The sequence below is a fragment of the Filicampus tigris genome, chromosome 9, assembly GCF_054856515.1.
Source record: "Filicampus tigris isolate MCC_2025a chromosome 9, RoL_Ftig_1.0, whole genome shotgun sequence".
Lineage (NCBI taxonomy): Eukaryota > Metazoa > Chordata > Actinopteri > Syngnathiformes > Syngnathidae > Filicampus > Filicampus tigris.
In genome coordinates this window covers 25800673-25828505 of record NC_141225.1, presented here as the reverse complement: position 1 = coordinate 25828505, position 27833 = coordinate 25800673, and the positions used below count along the sequence as shown (strand labels likewise).

At 55.9% G+C, this 27833-nt stretch overlaps 2 protein-coding genes across 6 annotated transcripts; one reads left to right on the top strand and one right to left on the bottom strand.

Moving 5' to 3' along the window:
- Positions 1–463: 463 nt before the first annotated feature.
- Positions 464–27496, bottom strand: rnf123 (ring finger protein 123). Of its 5 annotated transcripts, none has more exons than XM_086039908.1 (40): positions 27327–27496; positions 25497–25611; positions 23893–23977; positions 22635–22714; positions 21967–22064; positions 21840–21894; positions 21513–21598; positions 21356–21442; positions 21213–21280; positions 20291–20416; positions 20090–20204; positions 19868–19972; positions 19659–19784; positions 19512–19604; positions 18709–18782; positions 18501–18618; positions 18320–18419; positions 17712–17773; positions 16794–16865; positions 16308–16428; positions 15622–15723; positions 15298–15398; positions 14081–14270; positions 13757–13902; positions 13507–13590; positions 13329–13436; positions 13096–13273; positions 12448–12522; positions 11906–11993; positions 11751–11838; positions 11317–11401; positions 10332–10471; positions 10205–10261; positions 9708–9839; positions 9550–9625; positions 9392–9476; positions 2662–2837; positions 2494–2588; positions 839–924; positions 464–690 (listed from the first exon to the last, which is right to left on the bottom strand). In XM_086039908.1, the coding sequence occupies exons 2-40, from the start codon at positions 25576–25578 to the stop codon at positions 588–590; spliced, it is 3948 nt and encodes a 1315-aa protein (XP_085896034.1). In that variant the 5' UTR covers positions 25579–25611; positions 27327–27496; the 3' UTR covers positions 464–587. The 5 variants fall into 5 exon arrangements, 2 of the variants coding, with proteins under 2 accessions (XP_085896034.1, XP_085896035.1); XR_015088057.1 differs by having other exon boundaries at positions 619–690; positions 839–2100; XR_015088058.1 differs by lacking the exon at positions 464–690 and adding an exon at positions 1950–2100.
- amigo3 (adhesion molecule with Ig-like domain 3) lies at positions 3029–5802 on the top strand. The gene is made up of 2 exons (XM_086039910.1): positions 3029–3311; positions 3569–5802. Exon 2 carries the CDS (start codon positions 3791–3793, stop codon positions 5276–5278), a length of 1488 nt encoding a protein of 495 aa, XP_085896036.1. The 5' UTR covers positions 3029–3311; positions 3569–3790; the 3' UTR covers positions 5279–5802.
- Positions 27497–27833: the final 337 nt, after the last annotated feature.

The window sequence follows — 27833 nt, the reverse complement described above, 5'->3', positions numbered from 1 at the left end:
GAGCATCTCAACTCACACAAAGTATTCTTAAAATGATTGCCCAGGACATGAGGCCCATTGCATTTGTGGAGGGTGCTCCTCATTGGCCTTTAAGAGTTATTTTTTGTAGTTATACTTGTATCCACAAATGTATAACCAAGCACAGACGAAAGTGGGTTTTCATCCGTCAGTGTAATCATGACAAGATGAAAAAGGAGAGGCTTCCTGCTGCTGTTATTTTGGGGGTTTATCGATGCACCTTTGCCAACGGACAAGAGGCTGGTGTCTGCTTTCCTTGAGAGGTCACCTTCACACACGCACGTGTAGGTAATACCGCACTTGTGAGAGCCTATGGGATTGGATTTCCTCTTCCCGTGTGTGCGTGTCAAACACACACACACACACACACACTTGCACACAACTATTCTGGAGTGTATTTCCTGATCCAACACATGCATGTTTTGATAAGGTCAACGGAAGAACAACACTTTGTTCTTTGTGATGAATGATTTAATTCCACGACGTGTAACAATGGTTCCATCAACAAGGGGAAACAATCCTCACAATGCATCAGAAAGGCTGGAAAGGGACGCACGCGTGCGCGGTTGCTAGGAGGAGGCGGGCGGCTTGCAGTAGTCGTCCACTGCCGTGATGGTGGCCTTGCAGAAGAAACAGTCCTTGTTGTTCATCAGATGCTGATTGATGCACGCCCTGAAAACAACACAGGGCGAGAAGGGCTCAACTGCCGGCGCGCCGAGCCGGCATCCGGGAGGAGCGCCCGGAAGGATCGAGCTGGGCTCGACCAATCCGCGCGCTCAACAATCGGTGAGGTGTGCGCGTCGCTGTGCGTGCGACTGACTTGCAGGACTTGTGCGAGCAGGGCTGAAAGACGGCCGAAATGGAGTGCGCGTAGCAGATGGGGCAAAGGTCGTCCTCGCTGGCCGGCTGCAAGACATCAAAATTTGTCATTTGCACTTTTTTCATGCGGCGTGGCTCAGCGTTTCCCAACCGGGGCGGTTGTGGGTTCGATCCCCGGCCATGGTTGGTGACCATGTCCAGTTATCCTTGGGCGAGATACTGAAGCAAATGTTTCCGTGAAAATACACATTTAAACCTTTTTTTTTGTTTTGTTTTTTTTTGCTCAAAATAGCATTGAAAAACCAGGGCGTATCACGTTTGGCTCCAAGGCAAACGTGCGGTTTGGCAGTCGCTGTTGTCACGTCTTTGGGGCGCCGCGCCGCCATTTGGGGAGCGAGGAAAGGTCCGCACGCCCAAACGTAGGCGTGCCGGCCCATCGTCTTTTGGGATGCCGCTTTGGTACTGCGCGAGTAGCGACGGGATGAGGTGCGATGCGATTCTCGGCTTGGCAAACCTTGGCCGGGCTTGCGCAAAATCGCCACAAGGGCGTCTGGACACGAGCGGGGGGCCGCGCTTCCCGTTCACGTTACAAGTCTTTGTTTTCAACAAAAACACTTGTTGAAACGAGGTGATATGATGACGCTGAAATATGAGCTAAGCAGCAAAATGCAGCGGCTTTTTAGCCCTCTCTGGGGGGGAGGGCCGGCCATTTTGTCACTTCTCTCGACGGAAAATACATGACGTCACAACCGCTCAGGTAAGGACCAATCACGGCTCACCTGTTTTCTGAAGCTGAGCTACGATTGGTCCTTATCTGGGCCCTGAGCATCTGCGATGTGAGACGACGGCCGCCCCCCGGAGATAGCTCAAAACAGGTGCATTTTGTTGCCAAACTCACATTGCACAAGCGCAATATGAATCCAAATTGCTGTTCCAGCAACATCCTGGGAACATCCATCCATTCTCCGATCCCATCCGTTTCCGGTCGGGCAGTAGGCGGGGCACACCCCGAATTGGTTGCCGGCCAATCGCAGGGCACACGGGGACAAACAAACATCCGCACTCGCAATCACACCGAGGGGCACTTTAGAGTGTCCAATCAACCTACCTACCGTGCATGTTTTTGGAATGCGGGAGGAAACCGACCCACGCAGGCAGGCACGGGGAAAACATGCAAACTCTTCACACACAGGGAGGCCGGAGCCGGGATCGAAGCCACCGCCTCTGAACTGTGAGGCGGACGCGCTAACCGGTCGACATACTCTTGAAAAAAAAGAAAAGACAAAAGTTTGGATTGATTTCCCCTGTAAGTGCGACTCGGAATGACATCCTAACTCCCCGTCTGAGCTCATCAGTACGGCGCTAATACGAGTCATTCTACGCAGAGGATAAACGACTTCCAACCGAGTACCGCTATGTTGTCGCCGAGTCGCCCGTGTTGTGCGTGTCGCTTGGGGCGCTACAACATACACGCTAAGTAGCGGGACGCCAGTGGGGCCTCATATGCCAATTAGCATTGAGCCGGTCGGGCCTTTCTTTGAACAGTTGTTTGGCTTATGACGCGGAGGACGAGTAATGCTTCTCTGTCGGCCTTCGGCGCAAACGTCAGCTCAGAGCTGGGATCTCTTTGCAGTCGGCCATATGGCGGCGGACAACCTGCGCGCTGGTCGCCGCCTTCTGCGATTCTCTGGCGAGGAAGGCCAGCATGCTTTCCACCTTCAGCTTCTCCTCCACGCTGATGTAGTCGCTGTCTGCAAAAGCAAAGCAAACGGACACGCTAGCGTGGCCGCAAGACGGCAGGGCAACGAGCTGCGCGCCACTCACATGCGCTGAGGGAGAAATGTTTGCGCTCCGACGGGCCGGCGGGAAGGGGCGGAGCCGGCGTGGCGGAGGAGGAAGAGGCGGGCGTCGCCGGCTCGCCGCCCTCGCCCAGAAGGTGCTGGATGGAGCGAAGCTGGAAGCACGGGTCCGACAGCAGCACGCACGCCGCGCGGCACGTCCTGGCAAAACAAAAGTCGTCAGCGCCTCGCCGTGACGTCACCCTTTCACTTCCCGTTAGCGACGAGCGCTTCTGGCACTGCGCTGTGTGCATCGGCGATGCGTACGCGCGTGTGTCAATGCGCTTGCGTGTGGCGCTGCCGGCTGAGAAGCCAGAGGGAAAACTAGACAAAGGGGAGAAAGAAAAGGAGGAAGAGAGCGCGGGCGGGGAGGGAGGGGGAGGAGCTTCCAGAGAAAGGCCAGGCCAGCCCAGCCGGGGGGAGGCGCCCGCGGGATGAAAAGCCACACATCGGCCGCGGTGACGCCCAGGAGGCGCGGCTCGGCCAGAGGACGCCCCCCCCCGCCCCCGCAAGAAGAGACGCCCGCTCGGCAGGAAACGGCGCGCCCGAGTCGAGCCCAGCCGGGAAGCCGACGGGAGGCAAAGGACGGCAAAAGCAAAGAAAGCTGCCGGACGCTCGGCCGACGCGACGAGCCATGTGAGTGAGGCCCGCAAACACGCGCTTGACTGTGTGTGCGTGTGCGTGCGCAAAACTTGTCCTTTCTGTCCCTCTTCAAACTGAAAAATGTCTTTCACTGAGTGTGACTGTGGCTTTTTGCGGGTCGGCGTGCGTGCGTGCGCTTGCGTTTGTGCGCGTGTGTCGGCCGTGGCCGTCGTCTTGTGCCATTTTGCGTTTGTTGTCGATTTGCATTTGAGCCCGAGCGTCTTTTTTTTTCCCCCTCTTGCGGCGCGCAGACGAGCCCGGCGGTACGATTTGCGGCAATCTTGCGGATGGAGGACGTTGCGAGCGTCTGGTCCAGCAGCTGACGGCCCCTTTTCCCGGGAAGCTCGGGGCGGCGGCGGCGGCGGCGGCGCGCGCTTGCGAAGGTTGGGACCGCGCCCGGCGGAGCCGAGGAGAAAAGATGATGGAGGCGGAAAGCATTTTGTGGTGAGCGGAAGCGGTCGGAGCGGGGCGCGATGCGGGCTCTCCTTTGGGGCGCGGGAGCGGGCGCGGCGGCGGCGGCGGCCACCTGGAGTTGGGCGCTGGTCGCGCTGGGCCTCCTCCAGCAGACGCGGCCGGTCGGGGCCGGCGACGCCCCCCGCGAGGGCGGCTGCCTGCGCGCGGCCGACATCCTGAGCTGCGCCGGGCTGGGCCTGGAGCGGCCGCCGTCGGCCGTGCCCGCCTGGGCGCTGGCTTTGGACCTGAGCCACAACCGTCTGCCGGCGCTGCGGGGGGGCAGCTTCGAGGGGCCGGCGCGGCTGCGCACCGTGCGCCTGGCGCACAACCGGCTGACGGCCATCCTGCCGGGCGCCTTCCGCAACTCCTCCGGGGCGCTGCTGCGACACCTGGACCTGTCGTCCAACAAGCTGCGCAGCGTGGAGGCGGCCTCCTTCCGGGACCTCCCCGGCCTGGAGGAGCTGCTGCTCTTCGACAACCTCCTGGTGAAGGTGGAGCGCAACGCCGTGGCGGGGCTGGGCGCCCTGCGGAGGCTCTACCTCAGCCACAACCGACTGGCCGACTTTCCCTTCTCGTCCGTGCGAGAGCACCCCGAGCTGCTCTTGCTGGACCTGTCGCGCAACCGCCTTCCCCGGCTGCCCGTGGAGAAGCTCGCCGGCCTGCCGGCGCGGCTGCAGCGGGGGCTCTACCTTCACGCCAACCCGCTGGTGTGCGACTGCGCCACGTACCGAATGTTCCGCCTCTGGGAGCTGCGAGGCTACCCGTCGGTGACGGAATTCCGGCGGGACTACACCTGCCTGATGTACGGGGCGCGGGGGCTGTCGGCGCGCTTCCTCCCCGACTTCCCCCAACCGTGCGACGCCACGCTGGCGGCGGCGCCGCCGTCGCGCGACGTGGCGGTGAGCGCCGGTCGGCCGGCGCTGCTCCACTGCGGCGCCGCGCTGAGCGGGCGGCACGTCACCTTCTTCTGGGTCTCCCCGCGCCAGGAGTACGTGGCGCCGCCCGGCAACAACGGCTCGCTCAAGATGTTCGCCAACGGGAGCCTGGAGATCGCGGCGGCCCGAGCGGAGGACTCCGGGGTCTACTGGTGCGTGGCCCGCGACGCGCTGGGCCGGCGCAACCAGACGCAGGAAGTCAACGTGACGGTGGTGACGCGCCGCGGCGAGCGGGACCGCGACTCCTTCAACACCGGCTTCACCACCCTGCTGGGCTGCGTGGTCAGCCTGATCCTGGTCCTCATGTACCTGTACCTGACACCGTGCCGCTGCCCCCCCTGCAACAAGGGGGCCGCCCCCGTGGCCAACGAGGCCGGGCCGGAGAGCGCCCGGTCCCCCGTCCTCGGCCCCGCCCCGCCCGCCGAGGGCCCGGCCCGCAAGGTCAGTACCAACAGACACGTGGTCTTTCTGGAGCCGGTCCGAGAGCAGCGCAACGGGCGGCTCGGGGTGGCTCCGGGGCACGCGGGGCCGGGCGACGCGGCCTTCCCCGGCGCGGCCCTCGTGCGGCCCTAGCGAGGGGGCTGCCTCGCCTTGCCTGCCTCCCCCCGTCCTCTGCACCCCGCCGCCGCCGCCGCCGCCCACCCGCACCAACGGCCCCCGTCCGGCACCTTTGCTTTGCCTTCCAAATGACTTTGAGTCAGCCAAGGCCCGGTCGCACTGTGAGCGGATGGACGACAAGCTAAAACGCCAAAGACGGTCACCAAGCAGCTTGGGCGGCGTGGCTTTTTTTCGCGCTCACCAATGAAACCTTTCAAGCCCGCGTGTACCTTGAAGAACGTTTGCTGCAGATGCCTTGATGCCGCCGCGCACGGAGCGAGCGTCCCATCGGCCGGGCTCAAAATAGACGGCGGTCCTGCCCGCTTGGCTTTTGATTGGCAAATGTTCCGGCGAGGATGAGCGGAACAACATCAATAAAACATCTCGGGAGGTTTAGCCTGCAAATGTTTTCTCTGCACTCACCGCATGCTCGGCCCGGCCTCGCTCTACTACCTCCACTTGCCGCCTCGCTCTGTGCCTAATAAAGTGCTCCCAAGCAACATCCCTTCTGGTTATTTCACTAGCTTATAGCTTAGATTTGCCCATCTTAGCTGATGGCAAAGCAATTCAAATAATCGAGCTTAGCACAGTGAAGAGCAAGCTCCAAAGTATGGAGCCTCTCTGGAAAAGTCAGCCTAGCGTAGCGTGGCGTGGCGTGGCGTGGCAAGCCGCCGCCGCCGCCGCCCATCCCCTGGACCGTGTTGTGGGTTGCTCACGTAATCATGGCTCGAGGTGACAACCCGATTGCAAATAGCGCCCGAGCCATTTGCCAATTTCAGGCCCTTTCCAAAAACATGTTATCGGCCGCCAGTTTAGCCAAGGAAATATTTGTCATTTCTGGTGAAAGCGCCGGTGCGTTTGGCCTTCGCGCCGCGCGGTTTGTCCTCTCGCCGGAGTGACATCTCCCACATCTGCTGCAGAAGGACAACCGCCGCCTTTTTGTGTTGCGCACCCCAAAAGTTGCTGTGAAACCATCTAAGCGTTCAGAGAACAAAAGAAGTTGTTTTACTCGATATAATAAGTTATTGTTGAGATTTTCATTACCAGCTCATTTGCTTCTTTGATTTGTTTTCCTGCCGCATGGGAGACTCGGTATTGGCCTCAAGAATCCACATGGGCCTATAGAAGGGAAGACGCGGCCCGGCGTGTCAAAGCGAGCCTTCAACTTGTCCTCATTGATGAGGCTCCAAAGTTGGGGCGCCGGCTCATCATGCCGCATCGTTGTCTTGGTTGCTTTGTTTCCATGGCAACAGGAGCGGAGGGGAAAGGCGCCAGCAGCCTCGCCAGGGCCCAGCCGTCCCGCCATCGGCCGACGGCAACGGCCGACGGCAACGGCCGACGGCCGTGGCTGACTTGGCGTCTTCCACGCAAAAACGGCAGCGCAGCGTTGACGACACGACGCCTCCTCATTTCCTTTCCACTAATCATCTGCCACATTCCACCTTGCTTTTCCTCAGTCGATGACATTTGGCGTACATATATAACGGCGCGCGTGCGTGCGCTTGCCCGTTTGCTGCCATCCAGTAGCATGTCTAACTTTGTTTTGTTTGAATGGTCCATTTTCTTGTGACTCGTTTTTCATTGTGTTGTTGGTGGTCGCGCGCTTTTGCTGTTGTTGCTTTGCTTGCCGGACATCCCGGACATCCGACATCTAGGGCTTCCTTGTAATTGGTGAGTGACACCATCACGGGAGCCGGCTCGAGTTACTGCAGCTTGGAAAAGGCCGGCGCCCGCCCGGTCGACCTTAGTCAGAGTCCAAGGCGGGCCGAGAGCGGAATCCATTCCCGAGAAATGCCACGCGAGCGCTCGGGGCTTGTGGATCGTTCGTCAATAAGTGCAAAGTACCACTGGTCTGCCGTCGTTGCCGCGGGGAAAAAAAGAAAAGCTGAACCAGACTATCGATCACGCTTCTTGTTCTCTGTGAGGAGGGAAGCCTTGCGGACGGGCCGGCGTCAATGGGGCTCCATGCTGAAAAAGGATCCTGCCCGCAGAGCGAAAATCAATGCCAGCGATCGGCCGGCGAGCGTCCCGCTCGGCCCGAACGTGACGACGCGGCCACGCGAGGGCCGCAGACGCACTCGTTCACCTCTCGCCACAGAGCCGCGAGCGCCAGCGCCAGCGGAAGGGCCCGCCGCCCGGAACTGAACGAGTGCAACTCCTCTACTCGGTCCCAGGTCCCCAAATCACTACTTTTAGACAACATTTGAGGAACAATCGGGGGCCGCAAATTCAAGTGGCCAATTCAAGCGCATTTTGGGCAAATCTCTTCACGTTGCTCCGATCCACCGCTCCCGCTGGGTAAAAGCGAGGCCGAGGAGGCTTGCGGCTGGCGTCCGTCAGCTCCGTTTGTGCCATTCACGTCAACTTGTCGGGCCAAGTCGGCGCGCTCCTTCTGATGCCTCGACTTGGTGCAACTTGGCCCCGTAGCGGCCGTTCGGCAAAACGTTGCCACGTCGCGACTGACGAATCCGTCGATGCGGAGGCCGCGTGACGGGATCCAAAGGAGACTCCTGGATGGAAAGCCAAAGGCGCACACCACTAATGGACGCTCAACACACGTATCAAAGGCAACGTTTCAGACGAGAGAGCGTCACGTTTGCTGCAGACTCCATTCCACTCTATTTTGCCTCCGTCTTGCTTGTGCACTTTGCCCCCCATAAAACGCACGCGGCCTCCATTAAGGCGCTTCCCATCACGCAGCACTCTGCGACCGCCATTTGCTCGACCTTTCTTTCACTGGAGGCGGGCGCAAACCCGCTGGCACGCACACACGTGACATCATCAAGCTCATCAGCCAAGTACACATTCTAGTCTACACAACAGCAGCAGACAGGAGGAGAGACAACAAGTTTGTCCGACGGTGGGGGGGGAAACCCAAACAAACAGATGCTGCTGCTTCTCTCTTGAAAAAGTACACACACCTTGTATGATTCCAAATCAACAGGGTTCACGCTCCTTAAAAGGACACTCATGTCTGTAAATGTGGAATAAAAAAGCAAAAGGAAAGTGTACACGACAAAACGTTGTCATTGAGTGCGTGCGTGTGTGTGAGTGAGAGAGAGAGAGAGAGAGAGAGAGAGATCACCTCCTAAAACGGCGCTCACTTCCTGCCGTGACCGCCCGATGTCATTATGATTGTCAGCAAGCTACAACGCTAATGCCGAAGCGCTAATGCTGCAATCATTCCGTTTCCTGCATCCCGTCGCGGCGCCACGGCAACGGCCGACAGCCGCGCGGATGCACACGCGCGCAGAGCTGCCAAGCGACACAACTTCACCTCCACAACAATTTGGCCAAACGTCCGACAGTTACGATGTCCGAGGATCAGGCGAAGGACGCGTACTGTCCAATTGCACCACACGACCGTTGGTCTCGAAGCGCGACAGTTGATCGATATCGGTTAGCGCGTTGTATCGATGGCAAGTAACGGTGCGGCCTGAAGGCAAGTGTTGCACCTTTCCAAAATAGCGCCAGGTAGCCTTTAGCCCTTCTGTTTTCAGCTCCAAGGCTGGGATGGGATCACGTTCATCAGAGAGTCCAAACTCAGCACCGGATTTGGCCAAGCCCAAAAGAACATCGTCCGTGGATCGGATGAGATCCTTCACGTTTCCAATGAGCGCAATGTGCAAACGTCTCGTCCGTTTCTTCTATCCGCTATTCCTACTGCTTGTGGCGCTAATCGAGGAGACCTCGTTTGAGATTTTGTACGGGCCCGTCCCGGAGGCCGACGTCCTCAATTCTGTCCTGTCCCACGTAGCTGTGCGCCGTGAGTTTCGCTGACACACGCTCTGCACGCGCTTGTTACGTCGCCTCTTATTTTGCCCTTTAAAGTTGGCGCTTCCGGCTGGCCCCAAGCGGACCGCCTCGCCCGTCCGTCACTTATGGGGCGGTTTCACCTCGACATGTACGTCATGCTAGCTTAGCAGTTTGGCTTCTGTGTCTTTCTTCCTGTCCTTGATGTGTGAAGTGCACGAGGCCCGAGGTGCGTTGTGAGTGTAAATGAACACCAAAAAGAAAAAAGCAAGAAGAAGAAGAAGAAGCAGCAGCAGCAGCAGCAGCAGCAGCAGCAGCAGCAGCAGCACGACTCACCCGTGCCGGTCGCCATCCACAAGAAGCCGAACGAGGATGCCGGTGACGGCCACCAGGATGGGGTAGTGGTCCACGCTCTCCAGACCTCAAAAGACGCAACGGCAACATCAGTCAAGGAAGACGGACGGGCGGCGCGCCGGCTTGTTTTACGCGCGTACCTGGCAGGCGCAAGTTGACCACGCGGTCAAAGAGGTTCTTCTCGGCCGTCACCCGATTTAACACCTGATTCAGCAACTGCGGCGGGCGCACCGCAAGCGCGTGTCAACAACTCGGGCCAAATGGCAGCACGGGGGTGGCGGGCAGGCGCCGGGCGCACCTGAGCCAGGCGGCGCAGCAGCAGCTCGGCGGACGGACGGGACCAGTCCAAGAAGATCTCCGGGACCAGCGTGACGGTCATCTCCAGAACCCTCAGCAGGCTGACGGACAGGTCGAAGCAGGTGGCGCACACCTGCAACGCCGTCACTCGCCGTCACTCGCCGCCCGCCCATTCGGATGATTCCATTCCGTGCGCTTGATTAAGTCATTGGCTGGAACTAGTCATTTGTCTTATGTATTGACTGTCTTCACTGTCTTTGTTATTGTGTGATTGATTCGGACGACCTTTCCAGCAGCGTTTGTTTGAAAGTGCTCGATAATAACGCTGACAAAAACGCTGCACGTACAGAGGCGGGCGGGGGGCGGGGGAGTGGGGCGACTTCTGTCAGTCATGGGGCGCCGCGCTAGCGTGTGGAATTAGGCCGCACGGCCTCATACGATTGCTGCGTTGCTATTCTGGTCACGCTACGGCGCTTTGGCACTACGGCGCGCACTGACCTTCAGCTGACGCGTGTCCACAAAGTTCCTCTCCGGACGCTCGGCCGCCTGCTGGATCTGCAGAAAGGACGAGACGTGGAAGTGGGCTGCGTCTTTGCGTGGCCGAGGCGGGGCGAGCGGCCGCTACCTCCTGAATCATGCCGATGAACTCGGAGAAGGCCCAGTTGAGCTGATTGAGGACGCTGTTGAGGAAGGAGGCGGCCATGTCTTTGTCGGCGCTCAGCAGCCGGGCCATGTGTCTCTGGAGCAGCAGCGACGGACACGGCTCTGGAGACCAATCGCAGCTCACGGGTCACGTGACGGCAAACGAGGCGGGAAACACACGCACGCAACCGGGGAAGCGCGCCAACTCAATCGAGCGGCCGGCGCGTCTAAGCGAGCAAACGTCCTCACATCCTCCCAGAGCAGAGCATGACGACCACGATGATGATGATGATGATGGGAGGGGATGGACACGGTGGGGCGGGGGGGATAAACACAGTCACCCAGGAACAAAACAAAAAAAAGTCAAAGAAAAGAAAAAACTGCAGGATGGACAGGAAAAGTCGATTCTGGAAGTTAAATTCAAATAAAAGTAGGAACTAAACAAAAGGAGGATTTAGAATCTAAATTAAAAAAAAAAGGAAGGCTGGAAAAATCATTCGGGAAACTTCAATCAATAAAATCTAACCTTTTTCTGGAAAACAAAAAAAATAAGAAATGTAGTTCAATCCAACTCACTGTGGCTATGACATGAAATAAAAAAGAAACAAATACAATAACATACGTAGAAATCAAAGAGAACTTACGCTGGAAACTCGCAACGGTCAAATCCCCTTCATCCGCATGCAAACAAAATACATCCCCAAAAAAAGAAAAAGAAAAAAGACCACGACGACGTGTGAGCTTGTGGGACAGAAATGGGTCACAAACATCACGCCACTAAATCAAAGATGGCCACTTGAACGATGCGAATCAAACTCACACCCGCCCACTCCCCTGCTGACATTCAAAGTGGGAAACGCCCGCGCGTGTTCTGTTGCTTCGTCAGCCGACTTGGCGCGCGGCCGCACGCTGACGAGGCGACGGACGCCTGGCGCGTAGCGCTGCGAGGAGACGGACGGGTCACCTACTCTGCAGGCTGGGCAGGTTGGCGTCCTCGGGTTTGGTCTTGAGGAGGTGCGGCAGGCGCGTGTACCTGTAGCCAAAACCGCAGCCCTGCAACACACGCACACGCCAAATGTCACTTCCGAGCGGCTTCACCTAAGGGCAAAAATGACCCATTGTGAGCAACATGACACTTCCATGATCTTCCACTAGGTGGCGGAAGCCACAACCAAGCCCAACCCAGCCACCACATTTGGTTTCATCCGGCCGCCTTGAACAAAGCTGGACAACACTTGGAAGGGGGGAAGGAAGGAAGGAAGGGGGGAAGGAAGGCAGGAAGGAAGGAAGGAAGGAAGGAAGGGGGGAAGTAAGGAAGGCAGGCAGGCGGGCAGGCAGGCAGGCAGGCAGGCAGGCAGGCAGGCAGGCAGGCAGGCAGGCAGGCAGGAAGCGCGCGCCTCACCCGCCAGAGCCGGACCAGGATCCAGTTGGTCTGCGCCCAGGGTCTCTGCTCGTAAGGGGCCAGCAGGTTCCTCATCATGGCCACGCGCCTGAAAGCACAAGCGCACGCTAGCAAAACGGCCGATGGCGGCGCGCGAGGCGGCGCGCGCCACTCACTGGTCCTCGGGGATCCTCTCCACCGCCCTGAGCGACTGCGGGTAGCAGACGTAGCTGGCCAGCGCCTGCATCAGCGCATCTTTGATGTCTACGGGACAAAAGCGCCGTCGCCATCGGTTTCACATTTGGTTGCTGTACAAATATTGCTGGGGCGCCATCTTGTGGCCGCGCAACTATGTTGGAGTGAGGGGAGGAGTTTCATCGACTCATTTCATTCCGAGGCGCCTTTCAGGGCGCCCAGCGTACGAGCTCATTCAAAGAAGCAGTGCAATCAAAAGACCCGAACAGAAAGCAGTCGGGTGCAGAAGAGGTGCGTGCGTGTGTTTGGAGTCCACTTTGAAAGGAGGAGTCGCCAGGCAAACAAAAAGTGCTTGATTGACCGGCGACCTGTCCAGTATTTGTCTTTGTGCCCCAACAAGGCGTGGCGAGCCGTCCGGGGGAGTAGCCCATCTTTGCGCCAAAGTTAATTGACATCCCCTTACCCACAACTCTTGGGAGGACAAACATCAAAAACGGTGTGCGTGCGTGCGTGCGTGCGTGACCTGTTCCAACGATGCGTGGGTCCGCAAAGTGTTTGGCGAGAATGGCCGCCAGCTGAGTCAACGTTTCTTCGTAGCCTGCGGGGACGACAAAGTCAGGTCGGCGGGTCAGGCTGAGCCAAAGCGCGTGCGCCACCGACGCATCTGTGATGGCCTGTCGAGGCTTTGGCGTCAGGTGAAGCCGGCGGCGGCCATCTTGCGTCGCCTCCCCCTAAGCGGACCTAACCCGAATACATTGATTTGACAGCAAGAAGGCCACAGCGCGTGGGCAGCATGCGCTGGTACCGACAAGTCGGGGTCAAGCTGGAAATGCACTTTCGGCGCTCAGAATGCGATGTCGGTGCTACTCAAAGATTGGCCTGCATCACGTTGTCAGAACCGTCAACAATGAAATGAAAGCAAAGCCCATCGAGAAACAAATTTGCTGGCAAATGTCAAGCGAAGCTCCGTCAGTCACGAGTGGCCATACGGAGATCTTCTTCTCTGAAATGTGGAGGCCCCCGTGACTCCATGGGGGGATCCCGGCCTGACAAAAGCGCTGTCGGCCACAAGTGTGGGCAGTCACAGCGGCAACGCAAGACGGCCGCCGGCCGGGGCCAGGCAGGAGTCTATCGTATGAAGCGAGCGAGCGAGCGAGCGCCCGTGGCTCACCTGGCAGCTGGTCCATGCTGCTGGCGGGACTGAAGTAGTTCTTGAGCGCGTTGTAGGCGTACATGGCCACGTTGAGGTAGAACTCGGGCGTGAAGGCGAACAGCGAGCCCGTGCGGTCGGCGCGCTCGATGGTGCCGATGCACACGCGCACCAGCCAGTACACGTCCAGCATCTTGTCCTGCGCGCGCAACGGCGGTGAGGCGCGTCTCGTGCGCGGCTGGGCGGGGACCCACCTTGGAGTAGATGGTGGCGTTGATCCAGGCCAGCCTCCGGCTGAGGTGATTCAACTTCTCGGCAAAGACCTTCTGGCTCTTGTGGAGTTCCTCCAAGATGTCCGACCTCTGCGGCGGCAAGCCACACCACAAATGGAGAAGGACGGCGGCAAAGGCAAACGCGGGGCGACACACTTACTCTCGGCGGGCATCGGGCGATCTTCTCGTCCGTGTCTTTGAGGGCCGCCGCGTACTCGTGGACGTCGTCGGCCACCACCACCATCTGCACAAACGGCGCATCGCACAAACAATGCGCGTTTGCCAGCAAGCGCAACAACAATGCAAGACGTCCGTCCGTCCGTCCGTGCGTGCGTGCGTGCGTGCACATCCGGGTAAATCAAGAATAAATAAAGACTTGATGACGCCGCAGCCGACGAGAGCGGGCACACCTTTCCCAGCTGCTGATGTACGCTGAGGTTGTACATCATGACGATCCCGTCGGTGATCTCCAGGAGCGATTTGTCGGCCACGGGCTGATGCGATTGGTCGACGGGTCTCCCCAGCAACAGGCCGTCGTTGCCGTGGCTACCTTCGACTTGAGCGAAGAGACACAAAGAGCGCAGCGTTGACGGGAAGGACGACCGCGTTTGGCACATTTGCCCGCGGGCAAGCCACCGATTGGCCGCTCGCGCCGCATTTCCATGACGTTTTCCTGCAAGGTGGCGAGAAAATGGCGAGGCACCGGAAAGTCCTTCTTGCCCCGGATGACTTACTGTCCTCCTCGGTGCGCTGCTCCATGGCCAGGGCGCGCACTTTGACCTTCTCGGGTTGGCCCAGAGGTCGCCTGGGGGTCATGAGGCTGACGGCGGCGGTGCTGAGGAAGCGGTTGGCGCGGCCCAGGGTGGGCGAGCTCAGCCAGCCGGGCCGAGCCGGTGCGCCGCCCGCCGACGCCCCCGCCGGCCTCTGGGGGACGGGTGGGGGGTCAAAAAAAGCAGCAGCTCAACTTCACAAAATGGCAAAAGCAAATATAGTCCCCGCACCAATACAGTTGCTCGTTTGTTCAACAGAGCCACATTATTATTATAGGAAGAAGTTGGTGTTGCCTTGAGATGATAAAAAAAAAAAAAAAAAAAAATTAAAAAAACGCCCAGAGCTCATAACGCTTGTTTCCCAAATCACCTTTCCTCACTGAATAAATTCAAATGCCATCAACACATTCTCACCTTCCCCAAAAAACAATCCAAATTGTTAGAATGTGGAGTCCGGTTTAAAAAAAAAAGCACTTCGTAATCGTGTCCTTGCAACAATGACATCATTAAACCGACTTTGACATCATTAAACCTGAAAATGACATCACAACTGCTCAGATAGCGACCAATTACGGCTCAGCTTCAGAAAACAGGTCAGCCGTGATTGGTCGTTAGCTGAGCATCTGTGATGTCATTTTCAGGCGGCAGCAAGTGACAAAATGGCCGCCCCGCCCCGTGAGACGGCTACAAAGGGGTGGATTTTGCTGATTGACTCATATTCCACCAATGCAATATTAATCCGATTTGATTTTCCCCCCTTTAAGGCAGTCAAAGCGCTTCACACTGACGTAACATGTGACTGTTGAGAACTCTTGTCTACATGTGTTAGCGAAGCGTTTGGGTCCAACCTGTTGATTCAAGCGCTGCAACATAGTTGTTGATTAGTGTTAGCATTAGGCTGGCCATGTACTGAAATACACAAAGTGCATTCATGTTTAGTTTTGGAGTAAACTTGAAATGCGAATGGCAACAAAAAGCGGATTTTTTTTCAGGGCCAAACTTGTTCACTTAACATTGCAACATTCTCCCTCTTGCCGACAGGCAAGGTTTGAATTTGGCCCCAGTTGCATTGGATGGGCAGGGCAGGGGCAGGGCAGAGGCAGAGGCAGAGGCAGAGCCCGGCCCGGCCCGGCCCCGCCCCGCCCCCGGACGGCGTTGCTCAAGCCAAGACGAAGACCAACCTGCGCCGCTTGGCTCTCGTCGTCCTCGTCCAGGTCGTCCATGGACGCCGCTTGGATCTCGGCGGGGTCGATGATGACGTTGGCCTTACTCGCCAGGTCGTCTGCGGGCGGGAGCACAAGGTGGGCCTTCATCGCCTTCAATCGGCTCAGCGCTCGTTAGCCAGCTCGGGAGGGAAAGTGACAAAAATCAAGCCCCCGCTGGTCGCCGGCCAATCGCGGGGGACATCAACAAACGTGTCCGCTTTCATGCGGTTCACGCACGTTTGCCCCCGACAAAGTCGTCTTCCGTTGTGAGGCGGCTGTGCCATTTTGCCCCCGACTGACCTTTGAGCGTCTTCTTGAGGTGCGACAGCAGCCCGCCCAGCCGCTGCAGGTCAAAGTAGTCCACCTTCCCGTTGTAGAAGAGCTGCGGCGGCACAAACGCCGCTGGAGACCCAAGCCGACCACCGGCGGACGACAAGAAGCGAGACGAAAGTCAGAGCAGCAAAGGATGTTCGTCGGCAGTCGGCGGGCACCGCCTCGTGTCGCTTCTTCAGACTAAGCTCTTAGTGCTCCTCCTCCTTCCCTGTGCGGATTTTTACACTCCATTCTATCCACGACCAGTGCTTATTCGAGTCGTGGGATTGAAATTGCTTTTGCGTCATGACGCAGCAAGACCAATCCGCGATACGCACGTGAGGCGCAGCCGTTACTTTTGTCCACTCGGGGTCACTTTCAACGCTGCCGTGCGCCTGACCGCGATTGGGCCCAGCCTGCCGAGGGACGCTGAGGGACGTCAGCGAAAGAAAGCGCGGAGCTGGCTGCCACTTGTGCGGCGAGTGTGTGGATGTGCTTGTTACGTGTTCATTTTCAGCCTTACTCGGGGAGACAAGCACAGCGTCTACCTAGCCTGGGCCGCCTGGAGCGGAGGCAGGCGCCCTTCAGTGAGCTAACGACGTTCGCGGCGCCGACGTGCCGCCGTCTTTTGCGAGTCTGAAAGCATCTTAAAGGTTTCTTTTTGCTTTTCGTACCGTCACTGCCGACGCCGCCCGGACTCTTCTTGCAGCTTTCGTCCCAGCAGGCGCGCACGGCCGTGATCAGGCGGTGCAGGAAGCACAGCATGTACTCGGGGGGGCACAGGGCCGTGGGATGCTACGCACACGCACAGCACAGCGCTCATGTTATGTTGTTAGCATACACCAGCGGACAACATCGGCAGCAACTCCCTCCTTTCCACATCGGATTGTGTTACAGCCTTTTCCAAATTGGACAAGGCGACCTCAATTGTGCAGAAATTGGATGCCACATTTGGCATTTTCTAGCGCTGGACGCAACAAACTTTTCACTTGGACAGACAAAAAGGAATCTCCTCCAATTTGGAATGAGGCTGTAAGCGACGTGAAAGGCGCCGTGTGACTCATTGCCGCCGTCTGTTGCGGCGTGAACGCTTGGAGGCAGGCGCCGGCTCTCGCGCCGGCTCTCGCGCCGGCTCTCGCGCTCGCTTCGCTGACTCTCACCCCTCGGTTGCTGGCGTTCTCTTGCAGGAACTTGCGGAACTTGTTGAGGAAGATGTAACGAGATGCTTCGCCCTAAGCAGAGTCAAAAGGGGACGAAAAAGTCAGCAAATGTTGAATGGACGGCCGTCCATCCATCCGTCCGTCCGTCCGTCCGTCAATCCAAATAAGCAACACCGCCACTGTGCCATTCATTGACGTTGCGGCAACTTGGTTTGATGCCATTGCTTTTTGGGAGCAACTTCTTCGGTTGAAAGCTGAGCTGGCACGCACAGCTTGCACTAACAACACGGCTGCCGACAAAGACGCGCTAGTTTACGAAAGCACGGTGTTGAGAAGTCAGCTGTGTTTTCCAAGCCCTCCAGCGACTTCATTTTTTGAAATGATTTGTGGTAAGCTAATAGAATGCAACGACCTAAGCTGGAAGTGCGCGCATTGTGAAGCGCCGTAGGATGGACTACGGCGCTTCCGAGGGAGCGCGCGTCGCAAGCCGACCGGCGATTTCTTCAGCAGAGGTATGAGTAAAATGTGAACACAAACCACTTGTCGTATTCCCTCGCGTGACAAAGTAAGCCGATAGCATTTGTTCCACATGCCGCAGTCCTGATGTGGAGGAACTACGTTTGCTCACTTTGTCGCCTTCGGGTACCCGTGGCACAAAGATGGCGCGCCCCATTTTACACAATTAGAGATTAGCCCACCTACCGCTAGATTAAAAAATACATACATGACGTGATAGAACATATATTCTCGCATATTGCTGAAATTAATAGCGGGTTTTGAAAAGTCAAGTGTCACTTGAAATTCCTGCCCTCTGCTCACTGTAGTGAAAGCAAACAAGTACAAGTGCTGCAATCGGACCATTTTGGATGTGATCAAGACAATTGTTGTTCCGAGCAAACAAACGAGACAGGCACGTACTGTGCTCTTGTCTTTGTTGTTGAGCAGCAGCCGGAGGATCTGCACCTGCAACTCTTCCACCACTAGAGGGAGACAAAAGAGCACTTTTTAGGCGATCGCACACACAAACGCACAGCCGCTGAGCCGAGCCGAGCCGAGCCGTTGTCCAAGCTGCTCCGTTTGGTGACTTTCCCGCTCCACAATGAGCGAGCGAGCGAGCGAGCGAGACGGCTGTGGACGGCCTTTTGGCTGGAGGAGGAGGCGGAGCCGCTCAGCACGAACAGGTGAAGGAGCGCGCTCAAACCAATCGGCCGGTCAACTTCGGTGACTTCTCTCGTCTCCTACGTTACGGAGAGCAAGTGTGCGGTCGACCGGCCCGACCGACGACGCGCGCTGACGTCCGGGTCCCCGTCACAAACAACGTATCGGCAAGGGACGGGACGGACGGCAGCGCTGACCGGACCGCTATTGAGCGTGATCGATGCGAATCTTCCAGATGGCCTGCGGACCGGTAGGTAGCGGGTCGCTGGCTGGCGGCGCGTTGCAAGCGGCCTCGCGCACTTTGGGCGGAGGACGGCTTCAAGCCAGCTTTGGAACGCACTAGCAAAAAACACTTGGGCGTGTCCCACCTTCGATTCTTTTTTTCAGCCGCTGGCATCCTCGCTCGTACGCTCGCCGCCGCAGACGCTCGTCCGAACTCTCGTCTTTGGGCTCGCGCTCGTCTTTTCCCTGGCGGGCAAGAAGACAAACGGGCTCAGGCACGTGTACGGGGGGCGCTTTGTGAGCGTTGGCCGGGGGTCACGCGCGCACCTCCTTGTCAAAGTGCGTGGGCCACCAGGTGGTGGGGATCAGCTCCTCGAGCCCCGCCTCCTTCACCCGCAGCGGAGTCTTGATGTAGAAGAACACCACCGAGCGCAAGACGTCAAACGTGCGCTCGCGCTAAGGAACACGCACCAACTGTGAGTCCCCGCGCACGTGTGCGTGAGACAGGCGCCAGCATGTGGGCGCGCAAGGATATAGGACGTTGTTGAGCAAGTACTTCCGGGACTTCTCGTGACGCAGAATGGCCGTGGTCAGACGAAGGTAGTGGATCTGAAAGGGCAACACACACATTCCGCATATGCAGCGGTCCTTCATTTAGCGTTGCGAAAAGGAGGCGCAACAGGCAAAAGCCGCCCAGTGACTTGGGGGGGGGGGGGGGGGTGAAGTTGATTTACACCTCTGCCCCCACGCACACAGTTGCCACCCTTCTAAGCACTTGTTAGACTTCCGAAATGTGAGTTTTAAAAGAACCGAGCTGCTGATTCCAGGCTGCATTCGGAAACGAACGTGAGCGGCGTTTTTCTTTTCAACTCAAAACGGCTTCCCTCAACCAGAATCCAAAGGTACAATCCTGCCTTGGAAATTGTCGTTGCGCAAAGCTAAAGTAGTTAGTCGCGACGACTACCCTTGCTTCCCGGTCATCGGCGTCTTTTGACTCCATCACTGCCATCGACGAATTTATTTGTCTTTTCACAGTCGCTGGCTCACGTTCATTTCTGACGCGACGCGGCTCTTGACTTGCCTTGTGCTGGGCTGGCCTCTCTCTTTTTTTTCTGGCCACTCGGAAGAACCCGACGACACATTTGAACAATATTGGGAGTTTCCTGACGGTTGGAGTGCAGCTGGTTCATGTCCAAATGGACATTTCTTGACCGGTCTGACTTAGAAGGAAGCAAAATCGCGAGAAAATGGCCAAGTTGAGGTCCCAAATGAAAAACGGCGAGAACCAAAAGGCGAAGCGGCGTACGCAGGCGCGCACACTCAGCAGCCGCGGGGTACCTGGAAGCCCAGGTCGGGGATGATGGGGGAGAAGCGGTACGCCCTCAGCAGCGACATCATCAGCTGCTTCAGACACTCGTTGACCTCGTAGTCCTGCAGATGAGCCGCGATGAGACGGCGGCCTTGCGAGCGCCGGCGTGCGTTTACCTCCATGAGCAGCCAGAAGAGGTCCAGCAGCTGCTGGATGAGCGGATGCTCGTCCACCGAACCGCCGCCCTCCAGGATGCCCAGCAGGAAGTTCATCAGCACGTCCTCCACCAGGTACACTTTACACTGCGCACCAACACACGCGGGCGTTCGCCGACACGGGCCGACAAGGCGTGAGCGCAAAGGCGATGAAAGACGCGCTCGCTCACCATCAGAGGAGCAAAGTGGTTGAAGATGTGCGCCAGCGTGATCAGGACGGTCGCCTCGCCGTCAAGCCTCCACGCCGAACAATCCGTCTCCACCACGCGCTCCTCCTACGCACGCACGCACAAAGCCCCACTCGCCAGCACACACACACACAGACGCGCACTCTTGAGTTGGCGCGTGGCGCGCAGAGCGGTCGGCGCGTGGGCGGCGCTTTTGCCAGCGACCTGCACGTCGATGCGCGCCGACAGCACGTTCTTGACGAAGCCCAGCAGCTTGTGAGCCTTGAGCAGGTCGGCGGCGGGCGGGTCCTGCAGGGGCAGGTAGCCCTCGCACGGGTACGTGAGCGCCGGCAAGTCAAGGACAAAGGCAGCGGCCCGGCCGGACAAAGCAGGAAAAAGGCGGCGGCGGCGGCGGCGGGAGGATATCTGAGCGGCCTGCTGCCGAAGTTGAAGGCCACAGACTCCTTGAAGGAAAGGCTGATGGCGGGGAAGTAGGCCACGCCGGGACCCGTCTTGATGTCGCCGAACGCCGTACCCAGCGACTGGCCGTTCCTGGGCACACGCAAGCCACACCTTATGACGCAACTTTGACCACACCCCTTTCTCACCTTTTGATTCGAAAAAAACAACAACTTTGGACTAGCGTGGCCGCCAACTTCCCACAAGTGCGCATTTGGCTTTTTAGGTCTGCAACAAATACGTCAAATGTCCCATTTGGATTGCAGAAAACCGCGTCGAAAACAACTTGGACATGTCCGGACCGCAAAAGCTTGGCGGGAGCACCGAAACACACCACAAACAAGAGTGTGGATCTTTTGGATGCCGGAACGTGTGCGCAAAACCTCCTAGCACCAAAGTGGCAACTGTTAGCTTGGTGTCCAAATTGAATCGGCAAACTCAACCATTATCAAATGAATCCAAAACAATGTAAGAACGGTTTGCTCGTGATTTCACTTCAAATTGTCCAAATGCTCTGATTTCAAATTATTCTCGGACTTTTGCAGGCTTTCGCGAAAGCAGACCGGTCATTTGAGCTTTTCAAAATAAGACATTTGCAAACATCTGCTTTTACTTTGGAAATCAACAACCAAACTGGATCCATTTTTGAAAAATTGGGTGAGAGCAACATTTATCCCTCTCGCGTGGTATTATTGTGCAATTGTTGTTGCCTTTTGTAGTAAAGCAAATAAACGACAACAATTGGTTAATAAAGTCATCCGGGGGAAAAAGTGCTTTGTGAGACACTTTCATGCAAATGATAGTAAATTGATTATTGGCTGGAATAAGTGCTTCAAAAACCGTTGGCTAGCGCCAGGCCTACTTGGCGTGAAGAGCGCGTGCCACTTACAGGCAGAAGGCGATGGTGGCGTCGTCCAGGTCGATCAGACAGCTGACGATGTCGCCCGCCGCCCACGACTGCCGGCGCACAAACAAAACGGCCGCGTCAACGCCGCCGGCGACGCCGCCGCCGCCGCGGGGGCGCTCGCTCACCTTGCCGTAGTTGGTGGTGACCACATTCCACTTGCGCACTCGGTTCCCGTCGTAGGCGTACGAGTCGGGGGTGTCGCCCACGCCCTCCTGGCAGACGGGCGACAGCTGTTAGTGAGCGCAGAGGGGCGGCGGCGGCGGCGGCGGCGGCGGCGCTCACCTCCTGATTGAAGCGGCAGTTGAGCGTGCACCAGCCGATCTGCATCAGACCCTGCGACGAGATCAGCACCTCGTACGACCACTTGCCTGCGGGCCAAGGTCAAAGGTCAAAAGAAAGCCGTGCCACAAAAAAGGGCCATGCTTTTGGCTCACCAAAACGTGTCTTTTGGACAAAAGCAACGTTTGATCTTTCTAGCACAAACAAACTTGAGATTGCAGCAAAAAAAATGCATCCTCTACTTGTGTACTTTTCCAAATGTGGTTGCAGAGCAAATGCGGGCCAAGTCGGGTGCGCCCGGCCCGGCCCGGCCCGGGGGCCCGCGCTCACCTTTGTAAACGCAGGTGGTGGCCCGGATGGAGCTGAAGTTGCTGTGGCCGATCACCTGCAGGGGGCGCGGCAGGCAAAAGGTCAAGGCGGCCGACTATGCCGCTTGTGAAAAGGGAAGGCGCCCTACCCCCAGCAGGTCGTCGTCCACAAAGAGGAGGCCCTCGAAGCCGCCGGTGTGGTCCAGGACCACCGGCTGAGGACCCAGACGACCTTCGACCTCACGCTCTGCGGGACGAGGTGGCAAACGTTGGCGCACATTTCGCTCAAGAGGCCACGGCTACTTTGGACGGCAACAAGAAGCTAAAACAACATCATCGTCGTCAATTGGGGACTTTTGTTTAACCACCCCCAAAAAGTACCTTTTGGACAAGAAAAAGTTCAAGACTTTTGTTTCCTTTTACACCACAAGCCGATTGCTGAACGGCCTTGATGACGGCGCATCGCCAACGCGTCTATGATCCAATTGACGCCGAGAACGGGTTGCGTGATGAGCCGAAAGGATTACAAGTTGACGGCGTAGCTCGGTAAGCCGACCTGCTTCTTTTCATGAGGTCGGCTTTCGACACCCGTTTGGCCTTTTACAAGAACCGCTGCCATCCGTTCACGCGCGGGACATCTCAGTGTTCCCATTTCCTATCTTGAGCGACTGATCGGTTGCCGTCCGACGTGTCGGAACTCCCCAAAAGAAATCGCATATTGGTCTGGCCATATTTGTTCTTGACCACAATCAAATGTTTGAAGAAGTGGTCAAAGTCTTTTTGTTTTGATGCCAACGGGCGTGACGTGCTGACGTACCTGAGCTGTCGTCAGCCGTTTGGCCTTCACACAACAAGGTTTCCAGGTGAGCGTCCAGACCCTGGAAGGCCAAAGGCTTCCTGAACACCAGGGGGAGCCGGCGAGTCGGCCGGCCAAAGGGGAAGAAGACCAACAAGTATCGTGAGCAACTTTATTGACATTGCACATTTGGAGAGGCCCGCAAAGCCTCGAGGCGCACCAACATGCCATGCTGCCGACACGCACGCACGCACGCACGCTCGAGAGCACCGCGTACGTGTGTGTGTGTGTCTATAAATAGTAGTGTCTGTAATACAAAGCGCAGCAGCTGAGCTTATTGCACTCCAGTATTCCATCACCCCATTCAAAAGCTGAAAAAAAAAAAAAAAGCTGAAGCAAAAGCTCAGCCCAACTTCCAGAGAGAAAGGCGCACAGCTGCCATAACAAATTCACACGCAAAATAAAGACGCTTATATTGACAAGAACAAAGCCGAATGTGGCGGATTCGACATTGATAAAAAGTCATCATGGCATTATTTTCCATGACAAAGTCGTATGACTGTGACATTCGCAGTTGCGCAGAGGGAGGTTCCAAAAATGCATCTTGATTCTCCATTTGACTTGGATTGTGGGAAAACACGCCAGACTGCCTTCTAACAGAGGAAGTCTAGCCAAAAGTGGTCTTGGCAATCATCTGCTCGTTCATTGACCCCCCCCCCCCGTCCAAAGCCGATGTTGTGATCAATTGCGTTTGCGAAGCAGCAAAACGCAGTCGTCGGGATCCAGCTCGGCCAGGGGGGCGGCCATTTTTTCACCGAAATCGCGGTGCTGGGCGGCCACGTGACCAAAGCCACAAAATAGATCAATAGATCAAAGTAGGCCTTTTGTTTGCTAAGCCAACAGCTCTTGGTTCCATCTGTTCTCAAAGGCCAATTCTGGCTTTGTTCACGCAGGGATGTCGGCTGCACTTGCGATACGCTGATGACGTCACAGTCACGCATCTTTGACTTGAAAAAAAGTCGTGGGTTTGTCATGCGGTTTGCTGGTTGGACTCGGGCCATTTGGGCACGTTTCCAAATGTCGTAGAAACACGCCGATTAGTTCTTGCTCACTATTTTGCAAGCTAACATTTTGGCACTAGTGCCAAAGGTTTGGATTTTCTTCTTCGGATTTAGAGCGACTGAATTGTTTGACTGCGCTCGCTTGTGTTGTTGAAGAAGCAGAAAGCTGGCCAGTCAGCAGACAGACGGACAAACGGACGGGCAGACGGACGGACAACCTGAGGGAGGGCGGCAGGGCGGCCTGCTCGGCAGAAGGGAAGACGTGACGCAAATAGTCGCTGAGCAGCCTCTCGTTGACGATACCTGACAAGAGACCCAAAACAAATTGGAAGTTGCAAAGTCCATTTTTTTTTTTTTTTTTTTTTGCTTTGCCAACAAAAAAGAGAAGCAGCAAGCGGTGCCTTGAGATCCGAGTTGAATTTATGCCACGGCCACGCTGGTAACTCTAGACCAGGGGTGTCCAGCTCCGGTCCTCAAGGGCCGCTTTCCTGCCCGTTTTCCGGCTCTCCTTGCTGCAACACACCTGACTTAAATGAGCGGATCATCGGCAAGCTCTGAAGACGCTCGATAACGATCATGATCTCTTGAAACAGGTGCGTTGCAGCTGGGATGGATGGAAAACAGGCAGGACCTCGAGGACCGGGTTTGGACACCCCTGGCCTCGCTAATCAACTTTGCCCACTGCAATGAATGCAAATGCATTCGTTGCCCCCGAAAAGGAAGAATGTGTTTTGTTTTTTTAAAGAAGAGAACCTTGCGCTCTACAAAATTGGACTTGACTAATGACATCCAAAACCAATAGAAGGTCAAGCAAGCAACTATTTGATTTCCTACTGCAGTCTAATTCCGCATGCTTGTCCTTCTGCTATGCCCGCCTTGGCCACCGGGGAGCAGTGTGAATAGAAAAGTTCATTATTGTCCAGCAATTGTCTTGATGCAATACTGTGCTACAGGCACGCAGACACAAAGAGACAAGAATAGACTCCTTCTTCTCGTCATGCTATCTGTCTTCCAGTGTCGCTGCACCGTTTGCGTTCGGACATCCATTGCTTCAAGGGTTGGGAACATCGGAACCGTGCATGCGTGCTAACCATTAGCATATCCATGGCGTTTTCTATTCATGGTAGCATTTAAGCGAGCTGGCTGGGTCTTATAGTATACACGAGGCGCCGTTCTCGTTGCTTCGGGTGCAGTTTGAGAGTAAACCTCAGCTGGAAATGGCAAGAAAAAACTTCAAGGCTCTTTTGGGAACAACTATTTGCCAAAGTGCTGCTGCCACCTCTCCACCGGCTTGAATTGAATTCGCGGCCATCGCGCAGCGCTGGTGTTGTCCATTTAAATCGACAACGCATTGATCAAAGCCGCAAAAAAGACGACGAGGCAAACGCTCGCTCGTATGTCAAAGCATGACTGAATCCCGGACCGCCAGTCTCAGTGGCACACAAATGGGTGTGCCCTTTCAGCAAATGGCAGGAGTTCAGCACACACTCAGTTGCGTTACGCGCAACGCGTCCAGAAATGATTTGCAGTGCTTTCAACTTACAGGCTTACCATTAGGCATGACATTCTTTTCATTCGACTCAAGTCAGAAATGTTCTTTGCGGTGTCTTGCATGCGCCCAAAAGGCACCAAACGGATGAAAACTCTATTGTGAAGAATGAAGCCATCCGTAGTCGGCAATGCCAGCGCGCGGCCATTTTTGCGCTTCTTTGTATTGCGTTACGAGCAGCACCTCCATGCTAACCGTGGGAGCAATGGGTGAAAACGGGCGGCCTGTTTTGCAAAAAATCCGCAGATGTGGCGCCAAGGTGGGAAGCCTTACCGGTAGACTTGGGTTTGTCCGTGTCCGAGGCCAGCCTGTAGTTGCGGCGGCTCAACGCCGTGCCGCCGCCTTTGGAGCTCATGCCGTCTGCTGGGAAGTCAGCCACACGCAACCGCTGAAAGAACACACACGCAACAACAACAAAATTGAAAAAGCCCCATCGCACACAAGTGGCATCCTGGGCTTTGCCTGATGGCCGCGAGCCGCACGCCCGTGCAAACGCTCCAAAAGCACTTTCATCACACTTCTACAACCAAAGAGTAAGACAAGGCACGGCCAATCAAACATCAGCATTGGCACAAGAAGAAGAAGAAGAAGAAAAAGAAAAAGAAAAAGAAAAAGAAGAAGAAAAAGAAAAAGAAGAAGACGGTTCATGCGAACCAAAGCAAGAATTGTTTTCTTTTGTGGGGAGGAATATTAGATTTTTTATTTGAATCAAAGCAAAGTACTTGCCTAGCTGTTATTTTTGGCGCAATTCGACATTTTCCTGCTGTCGCCGTCAACGATACGGCCCACAATGAAACACGCCTCAACTATCATATCAAATCCAACTGGTGCAGACGAGACCACCGACACCCCGCGAACAGCCGCCCGCCGCCCCGATCCGACCACGAGCGTATCAACGCGCTCTTGGAGCAGCTCCACTGGTGAGCGGTTAAATTTAGAAAACATTTCATAACCCTCACAGGCTTGTTTGGGCCGGTGGAAAAGATTGCATCGGGACAGCAGGAAAGCGCGCCTGTCGGCTTTGACTTCTTCACCATTTTCAGTGCACTCGACATGCGCTGAGAAATGCATCTCACGTGGTGGGCATGTTTGCAATGTTGACTTTGTGACTCTTGCACTTGATGTTAGGATATCACAGAAGTCATGTACTCTATGCGAGAAAATAGACTAATGCTCTTGGTCTGACTCTATTCCGGGAATGTGATTGTCAGAGCAGCACACGCTTACACATGAAATTGGATCCCTGAGGCCCCAAGTAAGCCCAGTAAGTCCCAAGGCTTGTGAAAATCCAAACCAAAGAAGAAAATAAGCTCAAAACTGTTGAAAATTATCAAATAAAATATCAACATCTGTAGTGCGCACAAATTCTGCTCACAAGTGACGGATTGTATATACACATGTTACTGCGTATATTTACATAGGTTTGATCCTGAATGTTTGCCGTTAATGTTATACATTAATGGCTACGTTATGCCGCCGTCCCTGTGTGACCTCTGTGATCTTTGCTGCTGTAACACTGAAAATTGCCCCACTGTGGGATCAATAAAGGCCTTCTTATCTTACCTTATCTTATTGTGTCTGGAAAGACTCGGAAGTCAAGGCACTCGTATCTCGAGGCACCACTACACTTGCATGTTTGAGAGACAACGTTTTACTGTATTTTGTGAATCATGTCATCTGTGTGTGTGACGTCTATGTTTGTCCCACAGAACCTTTCATTGTCTCTTTTGAACTCTTTGCCTCATTTTCGCTCGTAGAGACTGCTAATGGGGACGCTGATGATGCTGCCGATGATCCTCCTGAAAAAGCGGGACGTCAGGTAAAGTGGCGACGTCATACAGTCATGGGAGTTTTAGCCTGTGCGCCGCCATTAGATGAGCCGAGCGTTTGCAAAACGCGACTTGGCGGACAAAAGAACACCGAAGGCCGCAAAAATGATGGCAAACGAGCACAAGTGACAACGTATCGGCCAGCAGCGAGCGCTAGCTAGCATGCTATCAAATCGCTGGCCGGGCTGGCTAGCATGTTAGCTATCGGGCGATAATGACCAAACGAATATGATCAAACAAGACCAACAAAACAGAAAAAAAATCGACCTTTTACCTGTTTCGTCCCGCTTCAGCGCTCGCTCCGCCACTCTTAGTGGGGGACGTTGTTGTAGCGTCCGCGTGATGTGAGTCCCGGCTGAAAAAATACGTGCTTCTTGAGGTTCTGGTCGCTCATTTGGACCACAACACAACAGTCGGGTTTGGCCACGCCTACCGCACTACGGCGTCTCAGCTGGACCAGATAGACTCCAAACGCGAAACAAGTCGTCGCACGTAAAAAGTCAACAGTTTTGCGAGAGAACGTTGCCGTCGTGACGTATTGCTGCCATACCAGAAAAAAATATATAACATTACAAATTGAAGTAACACGTTCTACCGAAATTAATTTCACGTTCAGTGGAAAGTGGTACGTTTGACGATGTGACACACTCCAAGTTATAATGTGATCAGTGTCTCGCTTCAACGTCTGTTTTGTTCGGGGGGTTTTTCGTCTCAGACATCTGTCACTGGAAAAGTGCGTTTTATGTCTTATAAATCAAAGTTACTAGCAACGCAACCACGC

Coding starts and splice junctions, on each gene's coding strand:
- amigo3 (XM_086039910.1), top strand. CDS start 3,791: ATGCGGGCTCTCCTTTGGGGCGCGGGAGCGGGCGCGGCGGCGGCGGCG.
- rnf123 (XM_086039908.1), bottom strand. CDS start 25,578: ATGAGCTCCAAAGGCGGCGGCACGGCGTTGAGCCGCCGCAACTACAGG. Junction 11,402..11,750: donor TCCTGGTCCGGCTCTGGCGG/GTGAGGCGCGCG, acceptor CGTGTGTTGCAG/GGCTGCGGTTTTGGCTACAG. Junction 10,472..11,316: donor CAACCTGCCCAGCCTGCAGA/GTAGGTGACCCG, acceptor ATTGGTCTCCAG/AGCCGTGTCCGTCGCTGCTG.